Here is a 19,877-nt window from a genome sequence, read left to right as displayed (position 1 = left end):
AAAAACTATAATAATCTCACAGCTGGAGATGGCTGGAAAGTCCGTTAGTACTCATTGTGCCCTTAATTTGCAGGAAGCCTTTGTGCTCTTCTACTCCTCGTTTTACATGCTGAGCAGTTTTCACTGATAAAGTACTTATAGACCAGTTATTTTAGATTAATGAAAAGCCCAGTAAAATTTTATGTAAAATGGCTGTGAACTTTCTCTTTAAAACACTGAAATGTACCTGCAGTCTTAATTGCAAGAAATTCTTAACCCTGATCACTTGCCTCAATAGTTTTCATGTGAGCAAGCAAGAGCAGTCTTAACATTTTCAAGAAGTATATTTTTCAAACAGAAGAGAAATCCAAAATTTTAAACTACAAATTCAGATTGAATGGCTCAAGCCTCAGGGCAAACACACTGATTTAATCACATAGCGGTAGGTTTCCAAATCTTGCCCTCTTTAGCCTGAACAATAAAGTATTTCCCTGCCCTTTAAACCTCTAGCAATAATGCAAACACATTATACAAAAGGAACCCAACATCATTGGGATTTTCAACATTATGACATCAATTTCAGGAGTAGATGGCATTGTTCTAATTTCACACTTATCCAAAACAAGATATTAAAGTCGAGGACTTAGTATTTCCTCTGAATTTCAGGCCCCCAAAAGGATATTTAAATATCCAATTATAATAGATTATAAGTCACACTCAACTTTCACAATTTTTAGAATTCCCTAAAGGTCTTCAGATACAAATGCAAAGTCTAACTTTGAAAGGTAAAAGCTGAAGTTTTTTAATCTGTCTGAATATAAGCAAAAATGTTGAGCTCAGTCATATTCAAGACATGAAACTATTGTAGTAGAGTGCTAAAATTACTCATTTTCTGCTATACTGCCTTCCCATAAATTAGAAGTTCAAATCATAATCACAGAGATTCATATCTAACACAACAAGTATATCACTCATACTGAAGAAAGTAAACCTATCTGCAAAGTAGAAATGATAGTATCTGAAACTAACAGGGTTAAACAATTTCTTTTGTGAGACCACAGGCAAAATCTACAGCAGCTGTCTAACTTTGCCTTTAACGATCATAGCAAAAGCTCAAGGAAGTGATCCAATACAGCGCTGGTCTTTAGTAACCAGATCGTTTCTATTTCATTTTCAGCCAGGGGACTGGATAATGAAAACAGAATTATTCCTCAGTCAGTAATTTTACTTGACAAGCTAATTTTCACCAACCTTTAACTTTTATTCACATATATAGCCAGAAGACCTGTTTCTTTTTTGTGTGTAGACAACCTTAATAACTTTTAAATACTGGCTACACAAGATAAACTTCAGACAACTATCACTTCTTTAAACCCACTTGTAAAAACTACTGGAAAACTTTTTAGCTATTCAAGGACTAGTACTGAGCTAATGAAGAAAAGGCAAACATTTAGTCATTGCTGTAAGCTGTTGAGCCACAGAGCTTTGAGTCTATCAGTGAAGAAAACTACAGAATTCATACCATTTTCATATGACCTGAAACAAGTGTATACTAATTTTTGTAAAAGAAACAAATTCTTTAAAAATTACAATTTTCCACCTAAAACTACTGACATTGTTTAAAACAAACAAAAATGCTCTCTCGTCATATATCATCATTCATTTATTTATCAATATATCTGAGATGCCTACTCCTAAATTCTCTACTCAGCCTATGGAAAATAGATAGGTCAGACTTCGAACTAATCAGGACTTATATTTATTTTAAATAGAAATTCAATATTCTCCATAAATTAATTTTGTGAAGAATGTGAATAAGGAAAACAAAGTAATCAAATCAATAACCCAATAAAGTTATGTTATCACTAATGACAAACTTACACTAGATATTCCAAAGTAATTTTAAACTAAATTATGTAGGCATAGACATGAGTGCAACATTCCCCATTTCCATATTTACAGAGCATAAGTACATGTATTGTTTTATTGACGTTTAAGTAAAAAGAACTGTTTTCTAAAAAGCAATTTTAATCCAGTATTTAATGTATCATTCCAATCCTGTGTGTTTCTACAAAGGTTTGGCCCAAAGCAATTTTGGTTTTAAATTTCAGGGTAGAATACATTTATGCTACTTGCCACAGCTAAGAGGTAATGCTTATAATAATACCTGATATCCTTTCTGATTATAACAGATCCTATCATTTTACACTATCTCCATAAGGAGAAATAAAGCTTCAATTAATAAACATTTGGAAATGACCATAGGTGTTGGTTTCCTAAAGGAGGAGAATTAAAACAAACAAACAGACACCTATGAACTAAAATATACACACAAATGAGTATTACTGAATTGACATATATACAAATGTCTTACTTGTTTTAAAAAGTAGAACTCAAACACTGAGTTAATATGTGTCATTTTTAGGGATTTAAGCCCTAAATTCTTCCAATAAAATTCAAATAAATTGGTTTGCCAGTAATTAACGATGGGACTTCAATAGTGTAAAACTACCTCTGTATATTCTCTATGGCTTGGGAATTTAACTAGTTATGTTCAATATAATACATTTAGTGGGTCTTGGAGCCCACTGCCTGTAAAAATCTCCCATGGAGATTCAAGACCACCCATTGAAAATAGTACGACATTATTGCCTCCAGCAAGAAGCGGGTACATAGGACTAGTTATTCAAGTCTTTTAAATACTATTTTATTGAGGGATTGTGGGAGGTGGGGGAGGGGGAGAAGGGGGATTCATGAGTGGATGGGGGAGAAAAACTCAGACACAGAAAAAAACAGCAATTTCTAAAGCAGAGGTTCCTATGGCATCCCCCTTCCTTATCCCACGCCCCTCCTTTTAAATAACTAGGTAAACAAAGTAATAAGTGCTCAATTTCAGAGAATTACATTATACTCCATCTGAACAGGCTACAAAGTACTTTTATTTGAAAAGCAGCTTCTCCTCTGTTACAAACAGTTTTACTCTGCATCAATTTCAGACAAGAGAAGATGACTAGGGAGATGGAGGTGGCATTAGGAAAAATTCACTCAGTGTCTTTCAATGCCTTAAAGAGTTGATCCAATAAAGATCCTTTAGAGGAAACTTTAAGTCTATTTTTTTCCTCCAAGTAAGCAAATCATACAGGAGGGCTTTTCTTTTCTAGGGTACTGCACCCTGTCTCTTTAAATTCCAGGCCTGCCCCATTTCCCACGCATTCAATGAAAGCAACACGTTTGCTGGCCTCCGGCCCACAATGTCAAGTAGTTTTCTTGCTATTGAATTTCAAGATTATTCTTTTGGATCATTTGCCCTTTAGTTTTAAGCACGCCAAAGCAAAAATAATGTCTTTCTACAATAACATAAAGAAAACTCTGAGGTCTTTACAAGTAGAGAACACCTTGTCCTTTAGTCTCCCTTTCACTGCAAAACCTGCTCCCACTCTATATGCTCCAAATAAGAGCCAGTCACACATTTTCTTGGTAGATCACAGCTTTGTCTGTCCTATAATAAAATTCTATGAGTATATTTATTTAATTTATGCCAAATTGGGAAGCTCTTCTTACAATCTGCAATATTCAAACCAAGTCTTCGTACTGTTGAAACTTTTAAGTCTTCAGTCTGGTCCCCTAAGTGTTCTTTTAAAGTTTTCAAAACAGTTTCAAAACAGGCACTTTATTTTCTATATCTGCAATTAAGACATCTACATAAATTAATTTAATTAGAACAATAGGAAGCAAACATGGTGCGTTGTAATCAAGGTGCCAAAGAGTGGATTTTCCTCATTCACATACACACCTTAATCTTGACGAAAGGAATCCAGGCCACTCTGAATCCCATTTAGGATTCTCTCAAAAAGACCAGAAATAGTTAAAATAAAAATTTATCAGCAGAACTAAATTAAAGCTCTGTGAAATATACTGTTATTCCAAATGCTACCCAATAGAACTTAAAGTAGCAATCTTATTCAAGGAGCTAATAAAGAAACGCTCAAATCACCAACATCAATTTTTATATTTTACATTCTCAGGTAGAATTAATCTGGCTACCTACTGAATATAATTTATGATTTTTATAAATGCATCTAACACTAAAGGGAAAACAGTTTTGTTTTTATTTGACATACAGTTTTGCTATGCATTTGAGTATAATATACTTGTAATAGTGATTTTTTAATGTTAAAAAGGCAGAGATGTTTTCCCATTAATCATAATATTGTGGACTTAATCACATAAACCAAGACTGCTAAGAGATCTTTTAAGACAACTAAAATCAATTCCCTCATTCTGCAGAAATTCCTTTATTTAGGAATATTTATATCAATCTATCTGCATTATCTATAAAACATGAAATTACATTTTATTTTCTTTGAACGTCTAGTTATTTTTAAAGCCTATATATTGAACAGTATTGAAACACCTTTTAATGCTAAATACTGTTTGTGTTTATGCAATTATGCATCGATTCTCCAGGATGGAGAATCCTACTTACTTCCCTGCCCCAAACCTTACTTTTGCCTTGGTTTTGGAAGTTGTTTTTGTACCTTTTATTTCTCATAATTTAACGTTTAACTTCCAAATTATATACATGCATGCATGCTAAGTTACTTCGTCGTGTCCAACTCTGTGTGACCCTATGAACTGTAGCCTGCCAGACTCTCTGTCCATGGGATTCTCCAGGCATGGATACTAGAGTGGGTTGCCATGCCCTCCTCCGAGGGACTCAAAAACAAGAATTTCCAACTATAGATCCCATTTATTCCTAACACACCACCATATATCTAAGCATAATGACAGTCCTTTCATTTGCAGACAATTTTTAAGTCAGATGTAGGCCTGGAAATTTTTCTACCACTATGCATCAAGATAAACATATTAATCAACAAAGTTATATTTATTAAAATTCTACAGGTTAAAAAAGGTCAAACTTCTCAAAACATTCCTAAGTACTCCAAAAGTGTATGTTCTACTGAAATAATAAATACAGTTGTCTTTCTGTTACAAAGAAAAATTTATAAATATATCAAGTACTTATATATCAAGTTAATCTGATTAGTTTTACACCTTAACACAATTGTTAAGAAAGGTAAGAATATGATTTACATGTGTCTCTTTAAAGGTTACAATCAACTTATGAAACATTTATACATATATTCATAGTAATATTAAAAGGAAACACTCAGAATGACAAGGTGGTTAAATTTCAAATAACAAAATATGAAAATGTTCCTTGGGGAAGACATTTCTGTTAATGCTTCAAGTGAGATTACTTTTTAAAAAAACTAAAAAGCTTATTGTAAACATATCCTTATGTACGTTTAAGTATCTAGTTTAACTTTCACATAAGTAGTATGTATCATTCAAGAAAGCTTGAAAAATCCAACAACTTTTTACTGGTGACAAGAATTTCCTGATATCCCACCTCTCAGAGATAACTTTCATTAACACTGTGTGAAGTATTTTCTTCCCATCTTTTCACTGATCTATTTTTATCTGTCATACAAATTCTCCAAATGTGGATAAAGATGAATAATTCTGGCCATTCGCCAGAAATTTTTAGTTCATAAAGAAAAATGAACTAAATCATACTAAAATCAATGATCATGATAAATCCAAAAAAAAACCTCCACAGAAAGATACTAAACCAAGTAGCATTAACTACAAGCTACTATCTAGCCTTTACAAATAAGAAAATTCTCATTCATTTGCTACTCTCTTTAAAATATCTGCATTTGTGTATTTTGTATAATTAAATTCTTGGCTCTAGTCAGTCACTCAACAATTCCCATTAACAAGCTGGAGTGATAACTAGAATTATTTTTCTTTAACCTAAAAGTTATGCAGCATGTTGCAAGTGAAGACTGAAAGGGTACTTGCTTTTCAAGGCAACTTCAATTAAGCATCTGCATTATTAAACAGAAAAGTCCTGCAAATATGTTGAGTGATCAAAGATCTGACATACTTTCTAACCTGTTCACCTGATAATGTAAGTCCAAGCCCCCACTTATTACTCTATTGATAATAGATATATAAATAGTTACCTGAAACATGATACTTTCAAAAAGTAAAACAAGTGACAAAATTTCAAGGTCTGGCTTATGTTATATGAATTTTTTTTTTTTTAATTATCAGTCATCTTTCATGAAAAAACCCAAGGATCTAATGACCTGGTCAAGAGCCATATTAGAGGGAGAAGTTTCAAATAAACAGTCTCATGAGTTCCTGAACTGCTCCAACCTACAAGAAGTAGTTGAAAGTAGGTATAAATGGCACCAATATAGTCAGAAAGTAACTTTTCATAACCAAAACTTAACCACCTACTTGGTGAATTATCCACATTATCGTCTACTTCCCTGATATTCAACAAGTCTTTTACCCATTCCACTGTTCACACACCATTTAAGTAGTGTAATATTCCAAGATACTGAAGTTCATGTCAACATTTGGTCTTTTTTTTCTTTTTAGTCATTCTCCAAAGTGCTACACTTATAAAAAGTGAGAAATTAAACACATCAACACATGTCTATTGTCTAGCATGATAACCAATATATACCTGAAATGTAATAAATGGTAGGTATCTCATCATTATAAAAAAACAAGGTAAATCATTGACACACTCAGAATGTATCCTTTTTTAAAAACCAAGGAAAAATAATATTTTAGAGCTGGAAAAGCCCACAGAGTTTTCTCAGTCCAAACACATCCCTTTTACTTCCCCCGGCCAGAGTCTTTTCTGCTGCATTGCTAAATACTGCTCCTACCAGTTACTGGAATACATCTGACTCCTATTTTTAAGCTAAAAGGCTAGTTCTATTTCACGGATTAAGTAATAAAAAAAAAAAAGACGGACCTGGCCAAGTTGCTCAAATTTGTTTTTAAAAAAGCACTTGAAGTAGGTAAGAAAGAAAAGGAGAAAAATTCACTTTTGCCTATAACTACTAAGCTAAAACAATTCTAGAAAATGTGATTCTGGGCCAACACAATGTTTTTTGCTAAATTCAAGTGGTGGTTCTGTTTACATGAAGTCAGTTATTAGAGGTACAGAGGAAATAAGTTTCAGAAGACTGAGTAATAATTTACCACTTAGAGGAGGGGACGCTTAATCAGGATTCTAACTCTTTCTGACTTCCGATAACCGCTTTGATATTATACTGTTGCCCGTGTCTAGACTACATTGATTAAAGGTATGAGTACTACCCATAGTGATAATATTGGTCCCAGCTCCTTGGATGTGTAACTCTAAGGCAGCACAAAAGAAACAACAGATACATACGCAAGGAGAAATGAGCACGGGACTAGCTGAAACATGTAACGCATGCTTTGTGTTCCCTGTGGTGAAGAAGGTAGCTCCCCACCTCCCTGTACTACTTCTGGGCATAAGTAGGAAAAGGTATAAAATGAGCATCTCTGATTAGACAATCTGGAGCTCTGTCAACATTTTACGTAACTTATCCTACCAAAGGTGGCTCAGTGGCAAACAATCCGCCTGCCAACGCAGGAGACACAGGAGATACGGTTTCAATTCCTAGGTTGGGAAGATCCCCTGCAGTAGGAAATGACAACCCACTCCAGTGTTCTTGCCTGGAAAATTCCACAGACAGAGAAGCCTGGCAGGGTACAGTCCATGGGGTCGCGAAAAGTCAGGCACAACTGAGCACCACACACACACATATCCCACTATTAATAAGAGCAACCAAATCCCAGTGGCCTGGACTCTGTTTTTCCATAAAAGTCAGTACAAAACAGCTGCTTATATTATAGGAACAAGGAAAGAACCCAAATGAAGAAAAACATTTCGTAAAATAGAAGAATATTTCTTCAACACAAAGGAAGCTTTCATTATTCAGCAGCTCATATCAATGGAGTACTTCGGGTAGAAGGTATGGATGACACAAAGTCTACAATGAACCTTGGTTTGTTTTTTCACGGTTCTATGTAAATGAACTTTGTTTTTAAACATTCCAAATGTTATAAATGCTTATCAAAATAAATAGACACATGGAATCATCTGATCTTAATCTTCCCCAATACTACCCTGGGGAGGAAGGGAAGACGACTACAAAACCTATCCGCAAAAATTAAAGGCATCATGCAGATTAAATTTATATCCAGAAACAGTAGAAGAAAGTAAATCTCTTCACTGTCTAGGCCACTATTATTGTATTAATATTTTAGGAAATCGTTCATGTATATTTTGCCCTTAAAAATCAATACTTCTACATAGCATTTGGCTTAGTATTGATGGGAAAATAACTAATGATTTCTGCTGGAAAGGAACAAAGAAAAACATTCATATTTGGCAAAATTAAATATATTAAAATGTATTTGCTCTGAAAATATCAATCTTCTAACATGGGTCATAACTAATTAAATTCAACTGATCATCTTTATAATCACTTATGAACATTATTTCAAATACATGGACCTCAGAATTAAGCTCAGTATAAGCCATAATTTTCTTTCATAAAAAACGATGCACTGATTTTATCCAAAAAAGGTAACTGTTAACTACTGACATACCAACTAAATCACACCCAGATGCTAGACTCTTTGGGCCTTGATCACTACAAACTTAACACACTTAAGTTAAAAGGATTAGGTTTTATTTCTTAAAACAATGTTCTATATCCTTCAAGGAGCTGGAATCTTACCATGGAGGTGGTGGGGGTGGAAAATATCAGGGAATACCTACCATTCAGAAGCAATTTCTCCTAAAGATTTAGTTTCAAAGGAAAACCTTAAATTAATCCATAAAATGAATTTGATTTTACCCAAAAGTGGCTATGGAGAACCTCTTCGTTTTAAATGGCATCTACCATGGTTACCACCACTTAATTAAGTCCTAGATCATGTCTACAAAAGCAGTTATGGCTGAACATTTGTCTGCTAATATAAGTGAATAATTACTCAGTGTTTTAAAAGTAAACATTTACCACCATTTATTACTAGTTATCTTTGCACCAGCACACTTGTGACTCATTGTGTCTACATGCAAGATCACTTCACATTTCTAGGCTTCTGATTAAAAGTAAAATGAGAGGGTAAACAAAGATGAAGACTCTCAAGAGTCCTTGCCAACTCTAAAAGACACAAGCACACTGAAGGCAGGGACCGCCTCTTTCTGTTATTTCCATCTCCCCCAGTCTTTTCACTGCATCCTGCACATACAAAGCCTGTTGGTTAAGCACATTACCATGCCCACAAATTATATTCTTCCACAAAACCCCAAAACCAGACAGGAAAACAAAATAAAACAAATCAATTTGACAAAATTAAAAACTTATGCATGACAAAAAGATACCATACATTAGGATACCAAGAAACAGAAACAAAAATGGGACAAGATGTTTTCCACACAAATAACAAAGAATTAACATCCCACAGATAAGGAAAATCTTTTTTTTTTTTTTAAGACAGAGGATAGAAAAAGAAATCAATATAGGCAATCTCCCTCTGTTTCTAAAGAGGGAATGTAAATGGTCAGTAAGCATATAGAAAATGCTTAACCCCATTAGGAAACAGAAATGCAACTGAAAACAAAAAGACACTACTGCAACTAATAACAAAAATGAGAAATTTTAAAATATTCAATGTTGGCAAAGATGTAGAAAAAATGATACTCATTCCCTGACAGAATATAAACTGTCACAACTACTTTGTGGAGCAATCTGACAATGTCTATTGCAAATGGAAACACACACAGCTGGTATCCTAGACCTATATCCAAAATCTTGCTCATTTGCACAAGGTAACAAGTACAAAGATATTCACTGCCCAGAACAGAAAATGACCCATATATTGCTTAATGGAACAGAAAAGTTAATAGAGAACATACTCCTAAACAAAATACTAAGCAGAAAAAATTAAAGGGAATGAATTGGGTCTCTAAAGATAAAATGGGGAAAGGTTCAAGATGTACTGAGGCCAAGAGAGGTGGGGGGAGCAAGACACAAAATGATTTATTCATTGAATTGAATAGTTTTTGCACAATCTTATGAATATACTAAAAACACTAAATTTTCCACTTTAAAAAGGTGAATTTTTTGGTGTATGGATTATATCTCAATTGAAAAAAATGATTCACCCATTATGATACACTTCATGAAGATTTTAAGACACAATATACTATTACCTGTAGCAGTATAAATGTGCAAATGTACATAAATAGATGGGGAAGGGATTGAAGACTTGGAAGAAAAGACTGGGAATCATTTAAAAACTTGAGCCATATCTATAATACTTAATTCCCTCAAATCAAACAAGGAATCAAATAAGAAAAAATGAGCCAAAAAGGACCTACTATATAGCACAGAGAACTCTACTCACTATTATATAAAGACCTAAATGGGAAAAGAATTCAGTAAAGAAGAGATATAGGTATATGTAAAACTGAATCAGTTTGCTACATACTGGAAACTTTCACAACATTGTTAATCAACTATACTCCAATATAAAATAAAAAGTTAAAAAAGTAGGATAAAATGTAAATATATGTTCATTCTCAGTAAAGGGATGTGAATGTTTATTATATTATTCTTTCCTTTGTGTTTTCCTATACCTCCCTTTTTTGAGAATACAAAAAGGGCTCAAAACAAGCATTATCACCAACAGCAAATGGTAAATATGTATACACAAAGATATGTGGCACTACTAATCAAATAAATGCAAATAAAAATGAGGTATCAGTTCATGCAGCAGATTGGCAAAGATTAAAAAAACCTTTTAATCCCTAGTACTGGCAGCCATGTGGGGAAATGGGCAGTCTCCCAACTCCTAAGGAAGTATAAACTGGTACAATCTTTTTGAAGGGAAGTTTGGTAATGAATGTCAAAATGTAAAATCTATATACATAAGGAAATTATTGGAAAAACCATAAAAATGAATGTCAAGGATGTTCATCAGAGCATTATTTATAACAAATTAGAAATGAGAATATAAATTTTCAAATAAATAAATCTATATTTAATGTGATACCATCGAATTCAGCTTTAAAATGATATCCCACCACATACCATGAGGGCAAGAATGCTCATCTGTGTTTTATCCCCAACTTCTAGAAATACTCTAGGCACATGATAAGAGCTCCGAAAACCACTTGCTGAATAAATTATAATTTAAAGTTAGTCTTTGTGTGTATACAAATATAAACATAATTATAAAAAGATGCCTACCAAAATATTAATTATGGTTATCTATGAAGAATTTTCAAGTAACTCCTTTCTTGATATTTCTATGGTTTGATTTTTCTACAGTGAACATATATGTATAAGTTAGAAAATACAATTTTAATTTGTATATAAAAATTAATATATGCATTCTTCATAAAGGCTAAACTGTAAAATTGTGCAATGTAATGTCTCACTGTGTAATGTAAGGTATCACACTTTCTATGATAACATAACAAAAACTTGTCAATTACCTGTAACATCATCTATGGGAAATTATTTACCCAAAAACTCTTTTCAGACAAATCATACTCCCAAAAGCAAATATAGCACTACAAAATAATGAGAACCACAAAATATAAGAGAAAACAAGATTAATGGATTAAAATAGCTGTTATGAGGAAGAGAATGAAGTAAAGAGATTCTGGCCACACACACAAAATGTTTTAAAAGAATATAAATTTGTATCACTGAGACAAGAGAATCTCTCCTACATATTAGTAGCTTCGTTGAGAAGTGAAAACACAAAAGTGGAGGGAAAAAAAAACTACAGAATTCTGTATTATTTCTATTGGGACAGTGTGAAACATTGTTTTAGAGATCAAAAATATCCTGAAATCTGGCCAATAAAGATTAAAGTCCAGTAAGTTCAGTAATATATTGAGTCCTTGCTTAATTACATAACTGCTATAATTGTGTTTAACATTTCCCCCGTTCCCAAGTATCTAAACTTTTCCAAGTTCTCTTTTGAAGACTTAAGTCACTAAGAGATTAAAAAAAAAAAAAAGACACCAAAAAGTTCCACATCTTAGAACTGTAAAAGCTGTGTTAAGTACTGGGTATCATTGTATTAGATGATCAGGAAAAGAGCTAAAGGGCTCAGGTTGGTCCATGGAAGACCATTAGAAGGAAACTTCAAAGAGCCAAGAGAAGGAACAAAAAAAATCTTTAAAGAAAAATTATAAAACTGACTGATCTCCCAGCTCTGTCTACCTCCCAAAGGTACTTCTACAGAGGGTTACCCAAAATAATAGATATAAAAGGCTTCTGCATCATAAAACGGACAACAATGTTAACTATAAAATATAGTCAGTAAAACCAAATTTGGATTTTCCTTCTCAGAAAAAAAAAAATGTGTTAGATAATTGTTACACTGGAATTTAACCGTGCAAATACCTTGGAAATTTTACCCTTTCTCATTCCACTAAATAAGTATTTTTATTAGCAACAATGATAGTGGTTACAAGGAAAATCACCTTCCACATCTTAACAGAGCTGTTTATCTGTGTTAGGTAGTATTGTGATTATTTTATATCAGAGGTTCACCGAGTATAAGTCTGCGGATCCCAGGATGCCCATAACCTTTTCCAGGAACTGGCAAAATTAAAACTATTTTTATAACAACTCCAGGACGTCATTTGCCATTTCACCCTTGTTCTCTCATAAGTGTACAGCAGAGTTTTCCAAAGGCTACATGATGAGTGGTAACACCACAGACCAGATACAGAAGACAGAAGCAGATCCAGTTGTCTTCTATCAAGCAAAACATTTAAGAGACTGCATACAAACACAAATAAAATGATGCTACTCCTCTCACTTTTCTTTTTGTTTTAGAAGATAATTTTTCATTAAAATAGTATCTATACACTCATCTAATGGGCTGATGATTGTTATTCATAAATTAGTAAGTAATTTGTTTAAACCATTTCTGGTTAATTTCAAATACAGGCAATATTAATACATACAATTTACATAAAAATTCGTAAATCTAATTCCTCCTCACCACTGGTCAACAACATCTACCCAAGAAAGTTCAAGAGCACTTTTAGAGAACTACATGGTAATCCATGTCCAAAAGGCAGTAGTATTTACTTTCGTTGTTTTGTCTTAAAAAGTAATGAGTGCTCATTTGAAGGCTTTAAATGTAAAGAATTAACATTTATCTTTAAAAAAATCAAACACTACCAAAAAAAAAAACCTCTCATCGCCACCAAGACCATAGCATCCACTTAAGAAAACTATTAGTAAGAGTTTGATGTTCATTCATCCAGAATTTATTTTATCCACATACATACATATACTTTTTATCTGTATAAGCACATTTTTTAAATGGGATTACGTTGATTATCTTATTTCACCTAACATCTCTTAAAGATCTTCCTGCATCTACAAATAGATTTACCCTCTTTTTTAAATAGATCACCAAGATCTAACTGTACCCCACTGAGGTCCCTTCTATGGATTGCTTCCAAATGTTTGCTATCCAAATACAGTCCAAAAAAATGCTGTAACTCTGTGGAGTTGTGAAGCCATATCTGTTGGAAAATTCCTAGAAGTAAAATTGCTGGGTCGATGTGCATAAACATTTAAAATCTTAATAGATTTTGCCAAATGTCCTCCAAAATGTCCGTGCCCAATTTATATTCTTACTAACAGCACGAGATTTCCTCTAGCAATTCAGCTTTTTAAATGCGCTTTGGTAAATTATACTTTGTGTTGCTTCAAAATGTCAAGCTGTAAAACTGTTCTCACTGGTCATCTTAATTCCATACAGAATTCTACACAAATCTCGTAACACTCACTGACTGTATCAGTATAGTCACCCACTTTTTTTTTCTTCTATAAACCTTTTAAATATCTCAGGAGACAAAATGCACCAGGTGCACACAATATTTTCAACTAGTAAGCCCTTAAATTTTAGATACCCTGATAAAAAGTTATTCAAACTATTTCGGAAGACTAACACAAATCAGAACTACACAGTAAAACCGGGCTCAAACACTTAAAGGAAAGTTACAAGTACAGATTTACTGCGCTTTATCTGCCCACTCAAAGGACTAAGGCTGCAAATAATAAGCTATCAAATCATACCAGTGGCCAAATTAGCTTACATAAAATAATAAGCAACAGATTTCATATCGTAAATGTCAATGGAACAGATTGCAATAGTAAGGATGGCAGTAATTGAAAAGAAAGTTCACTCAAATTCACATCATACTGAAAATGAAAACATTAATATTTTAAATGAAATGTTTTGAATGTGACTATTCATTTCAGTCATACCAGACTATTATAAATCTGTGCTAGTAATAAATAAGATATAGTCTTTTTTTGCAAGCAGATTGTTTTAAAATGCATTATAGTTTGACATGCCTATTCTGTAAATGGCTAATGGATATTCCAGGCTGCACTATTTTATCAAAATCTCCTTTCTAGGATTTTGTGCTAGTAGTTTTAAATGAAACTGTCTTTAGGACAGAGTAAAACCTTATCAATTCAAGTCCAATTAGTTCAGTTTTGAAATGGCATATGTACTTCTCAATGGGCAACAAGTTGAATTTACTGTAATTTTTTCCCCTATAAGTTCTCATAATATTACTATAGAATAAAGGAAATCAACATGAAAATCAATTTGCTTTTCCAAACCAAAGATTTATGAAACTAAGAACTCATTCATCTTAATGGCTTGAGCAGTTCATCCTCAGATCTAAGTCCACTTCTGTTTATCAACTACCATACATTTTGGAAGTGACTGAAACTGGTATTATTAATAGCCATTTACAGTTTACAGCATGCATTTCTTGTAACTCAGATTTCTCACAAAGCCATTTGCAGTTTCTTCCATTTTCAATCCCCTTATTTATAGATCTATAATATCAAATATATAACACTTTAAAAGGTACAGAAGTAGACTTAGAAATGCCTGGCATTCTTATTCTGGATTTATTCTTATCATTTCAAAAGACCTCATAAGCCAAAAAATAAGTCCCCAGGATTAAGTGGCATGTTTGGTGTTACTTGAATTTACAACTAACTATTCCCAATGAACAGAGAAACCTTCTCTTGCAATCTGAATCATGTGTAATTACAGTATGACAAGGTCTCTCCTGGGCTATGTAAGCTGGCATTTTTCCCAGGACTTGTCACATCATGGGAAGCACACATACAAATAAAAATCCAAAAATAAACATTTTGAAACAATGGCTTATAGACTACATCAAGAAACTCCACAATTGAGAATAAAAATTGAAGAACCCTACCAACAAGCATACATCTCTCACTAGAGAGGTCTGAGAAGACCTTGGTGTTATCAAACCACTTACCACACCTAGCAACAAAACTCCCAGGTGTGGGCTGTGCAGGCAGCACTCTCATGTCCCCTCAGGCTGGACAGAAAATCATTAAGTATGGGAAATAAAAGGAGACATCACCACACACACCCACTGAAGCAGAGAAACAGTGGTGAAATGTAGAGAGGTTGATCACCTCTAATTTCATAATACCAATTTGTGGATTGTTAAGCAGCCTAAACAAAGTTATCTTAAGAGCTACATCTTCGGCCAACTGGCTTAGTTTTCCTAATACAATAAATATTGCTTTTTTGTTGTTGTTGTTAAGGGTGTTTCACCTGGAAGTGAACAGACAGTCAAGTAGTCCTAACAGTGTGTACCAAGCAAGGATCTTAGAAGGTGGTTTCTTTTGTTTAAACTCCTCTGCTGTGGCTCTATGGACAGATGGAAAACAAAAAACAAGATCCCAAGAAACATCAGACCCAACCTCAGAGAGGGACAGAAACTTGACAATACTCATCTTCATCACAGTTCAGAGGAAAAATTAAGTATACTATCTCTGGCTATCTTCTGATACAAAGTGCTAACAAAATCTAAATGTTATTTCCAATAGGCCATGCATATCCCTACCCCTCTGTAAGAAGCTGGACTCATTTATTAACCAACCAGCAAAGCCCATCAAATTCAACTGTTGGAGTTTTCAAGAGCAGCTGTAAAACAAACCATTATAGGCAAAACATACACTCCTAAGACCCATTACAGGAGCTCTGGAAACAAAAATAAGCGTCAACACAAACCTCTGCCACCTCTAAGGCACACATTTCTCCTTTCTTTATTCAAGCCCTTGAATGTTCAATAATTTCCACCCGTAACTCTAAGCAGAATGGATTTATTATGATGTTAAGCTAAGAAACTGCAGGAGTTCTAGATGCCAATAAAGATTACGGATCAAATGGAAGATAACTGCTAACCATTGTGTCCACTTAGATAAATAAACCTGATCACAAACAAAGCACCTTACTGTATTACCTCCACTAATCCAACTAAAACAACAGGTCAGTAGCTTTCCAGAGACTGAAGGGACCAGAAATTGGGATTTCTCAAACCCTCTTTATATGTCTTGTAAAATAACACTCCGTTCCTCTTTTTTCCAAAACTGTCCTTTATGGAAAATGTTTTGAGGCCTCAGAGGCTGAGCAGAATTATGCAAACCAGACACCAAGGCTGCTAAAAACCAAGGTGAGGGAAGACTGAAGAAGGCAAGACAACGCCATTCCTCTGAAACTTAGCTTCGACCTCTGGCAGGGACCCTCTCCCCTGCAGATCACATCGGGCAAACACTTATGAACGTGGCTCAAAATCGAATGAGCAATCAACTGCCATCGGGGGGCTAAGGCGCCCTGCTCCCCCCACTCCCAACTGAACATAAAATCCTGGCGGTGGGAGGTCGGGGTGGATAACCCACAAAAAAGAAAAGTCTGTGACAGCTGGCACCTAACGCTTCACACAAGGAGGAAGGCAGAGAGGATCCTAAAGACAGGCGACTTCTCAAGACGGAACAATAACTACATCCCATGCATCCTCTGCTAACAACACAGGTAAATCTCAATTTCTCTAGGTTTAAAAAAAAAAGCGCAAGCTGTTTATTCCCTCCAGCCCCACTCCCCACGCCTCCAAACCCAGCAACTAATTGCAGTTTCCCCGCAGAACCCGCGGCTAACCCCAGAGGACCGGTGAGAGCTGGCTTGGGATGAATAAACACTCGACACCTGACGGTCCTTTCTCTGCGGTGACTTTCAAGGAGCCGAAGTGGCGCGCGCGCGGGCGGGAGCGGGGACCTGGCCAGCGCGGCGCCGCGCACCCCGGTCCCGAGCTACGCCGGCGAGCGCGACGCGGGGGGCGGGGAGAGGGGCAGGGGGACCGCCCGGACCAAGCGATTGTTTCCACCGCCAGCAAAGACATTTTTTATCAAGCTCCTTTTGTATTCGAGCCCTACCTCTTTTTGGCCTAGGAAAGCTTTCGTGCAAGTGGAAGACGACTTTCTCCACAAAGTGCTGTATGTTACTGTGCTCCGGACCGCGCACGAACACCATCCAGTCGTGGGTGAAGCCCTCCACGGTGGGTTTTTTCCTCACCTGGGCGCGGTGCCCCAGCTCCAGCTTCACCTGCACGGCACACTGCGGGCAGGGGGGAGGAGAGACAGCCGTGAACAACAGGAAGGCGACCGTTCGACACTGAACATTGCGCCTGACATTTTTTTTTTCCTCCTTCTTGAAACGCACATAAAAGGAAACGGCAGTGCCCTCTGCATCCACGTTTCACGCGCGTGGGCGCGCACACCCCACACCCCCAAATGCAGCCTATCCGGCCTGCCCGGCCCCCGGCACCCCCGGGCCCGCATCCATACAGGCCGGGATTGTAACGGAATGTTACCCCCGATTGGGAAGGGGGTCCGGTGGTCGGGGCGGGGGGGTTAAGAGAAGCCAGCACACTCAGCCACTACAAGCACGACAACGAATGCATCGGAAACAAATTAGAGACAATTAGGAGGCGATGCCGGGGCGGTTGCCCGCCGTGGGAGGGGAGGTAGCTAGGACACCCGAAGGGGGTTCTCGCAAGCCCCCACCCCGAAAGTGCTGCGGCGACAGACACACGCCGAGGAAGTCTTTGTGTACGTGTGTGTGTGCGTGCGTGTGGAGCGCTGTGCCAGGCGGAATGGAAACTACAAGCTGCCTCTGCCGATGGGCACAAACTCCCGTGTTCTTACCACGGGGTTTGTGCACAACAAAAATGAGACGTCGTCACACACACACGCACACACGCCCGCAGGAAAACACGCCGAGGCGTCCATAACTACTGCACCCCGCACCCCCATCGAAAAGCCCCACGCGATCGGCGAGACCAGCCTAAGAAAGCCCCCGCAACACACTTCCAAGAACCAAAGTGGCCCCAAAGTACCTCCCACCTCCCCCCAAAAATGAAATTCAGAAAGGCAGGGCGGCGGGCGGACAGCCGCGGAGCCCCGACTGCGCACAGCCCGGCGCGGGGGCAAAGTTGCGTGCGGCCCAGCGGCTGTCAGCCCGCTCACTCCGGCTCACACTCGCGCGCCGCGGAGAACGCACCATCGTAGCGGCCGGCGAGGCTGCTCGCCGCGTCCCCCGACTGTGCCCGCGGCTCCCGGCGGCGGCGGCGGCTGAAATATGGCTGAGTTATTATTCGCCTCCTTCCACCGTGTGTGTGTGTGTGTGTGTGTGTGTGAGTGCGCGCGTGTGAGCGAGAGTGCGCTTCTTGCGATTGCAAAGAGGCGAGGAGGGAGGGAGGCGCGGGGGGTGGAGGGGCGAGTGTGTGTTAGTGTGTGAGTGTGTGTGTGTGCGCGCGCGCCGGGGAGGGGGGTGAGAGGGAGGGGAACGGAGACTGAGGGAGAGGCAGCAGCTCCCTGCAAGCCGTACCAACCTTTCTCTAATTGGAACCGCTGAGCGCTGGCGCTGTCTGGGCTGCGGTGGCGGCGCAGGGCGAGGGAGGAAAGGCGCGGGGGCGGGGGGGGAGTCTTTTATTATTATTTTTGCAGGTACTTACCGAGCTAGCCATGCCTGGGGGCCCGGAGGTTTGCTGGGGTGTTGTGTGGTACCCCCCCTCCCCCGCCCCCCTCAGCTGTAATTCATGAAGAGGCTGCTATGAATGAGAGCGCGCCCAGGAGCGGAGGGTAGATGGCGGACATTCTCTGCCTTTTTCCCCCCGCGATCGCTTGCTCGCTCGCTCGCTCGCTTATTAAACTCAGCCCCAAAAGCAAAAGCAGCAGCAGCAGCAGCAGCTCCAGGGCCAGAGGATGAGATTCCGGAGCATGCGCCGTGGCGCCTGACACCGGGGCTCCGAGCCTCACGGGGCGGAGGGAGGGCGCGCGGGCGGGGCGGAGCGCGCGGGGAGGCCGAGCGAGCGAGCCAGGGGGAGCTCGAAAGAGCCAATCACCGGCCACCTCCCGAAACCCGGGCTGCCAGCACGGCCACACTGGAACGCCTCGCTTAAAGTAACAGGTTCCTGCTGGGGGGTGGGGAGGGGGGCGGGGAGGGGGCGCTGGAGTGGGGAGAGGGGCCAGCTGGGGAGCCATCCCAGTCTCTGTGTAAACTGCTCTCTCCCTACAATAAAAAACGGATTAAAACTGCTGGAATGTAGCCACTGCTTAGAGCCCCCAGCCGCCGGAGAAAGGGTGTTAAATTAAGTCTTTGGCGTTAGTTAGCACGCTCCGGGAAGGGAAGGGGTTTCTTTTACTTTCCACCACGTCTTTTTTATGGTTTTGTGCTGAAAAGGCAAGAACTCACACCCAAACAAACTTATTTAAAGACAGAGCGAGAGAAATGCCACCCTTTCAAACAGCATCTAAAAGCAATCGCTCAGTTTTATAACCGGCAATGATTCCCTGGCCCCCTTTCCCATCCTCTCACCCCGCCCTTCTGCTACCGCTACCGAAAATTTTAAAATGAAATGAACAAGAGCAAGAAATAAGAAGGCTATTTCCTTCCCAGGGAACGCCTCCTGCGTTGGTAATCCACAAACGGGAGGCACCACAAAGCGGTGCCCAGGTGAATCGCTAGATACCTGGGAGTGCTGGGTGCGGACCTTCCGGGACCAGGCTGGGAGTTGTATTTTGGGGAAGGGTCCCACTCCTGACAGC

The 19,877-nt window shown here is 38.2% G+C and overlaps 1 protein-coding gene across 2 annotated transcripts in view; it reads right to left on the bottom strand.

Annotated features, from left to right (window-relative positions):
* The window catches only part of MLLT3 (MLLT3 super elongation complex subunit), a 288,090-nt gene extending 269,054 nt beyond the window's left edge, over positions 1 to 19,036 (bottom strand). The window contains exons 1-2 of one of the 2 annotated variants that reach the window (NM_001192549.2): positions 18,785 to 19,036; positions 17,205 to 17,385 (exon numbers count right to left, since the gene is read on the bottom strand). In NM_001192549.2, coding sequence (NP_001179478.1) covers positions 17,205 to 17,385; positions 18,785 to 18,796 — 193 coding nt within the window. In that variant the 5' untranslated portion in view covers positions 18,797 to 19,036. Of the gene's footprint in view, positions 1 to 17,204; positions 17,386 to 18,330; positions 18,562 to 18,784 lie in introns of those variants that run through there. The other variant, XM_005209892.5, reaches the window with a different exon arrangement.
* Positions 19,037 to 19,877: the final 841 nt, after the last annotated feature.

Source organism: Bos taurus, chromosome 8 (assembly GCF_002263795.3).
Source record: "Bos taurus isolate L1 Dominette 01449 registration number 42190680 breed Hereford chromosome 8, ARS-UCD2.0, whole genome shotgun sequence".
In the NCBI taxonomy this organism is placed as follows: Eukaryota; Metazoa; Chordata; class Mammalia; order Artiodactyla; family Bovidae; genus Bos; species Bos taurus.
The sequence above is the reverse complement of the archived record's forward strand: the minus strand, read 5'-3'. Positions and strand labels throughout refer to the sequence as shown.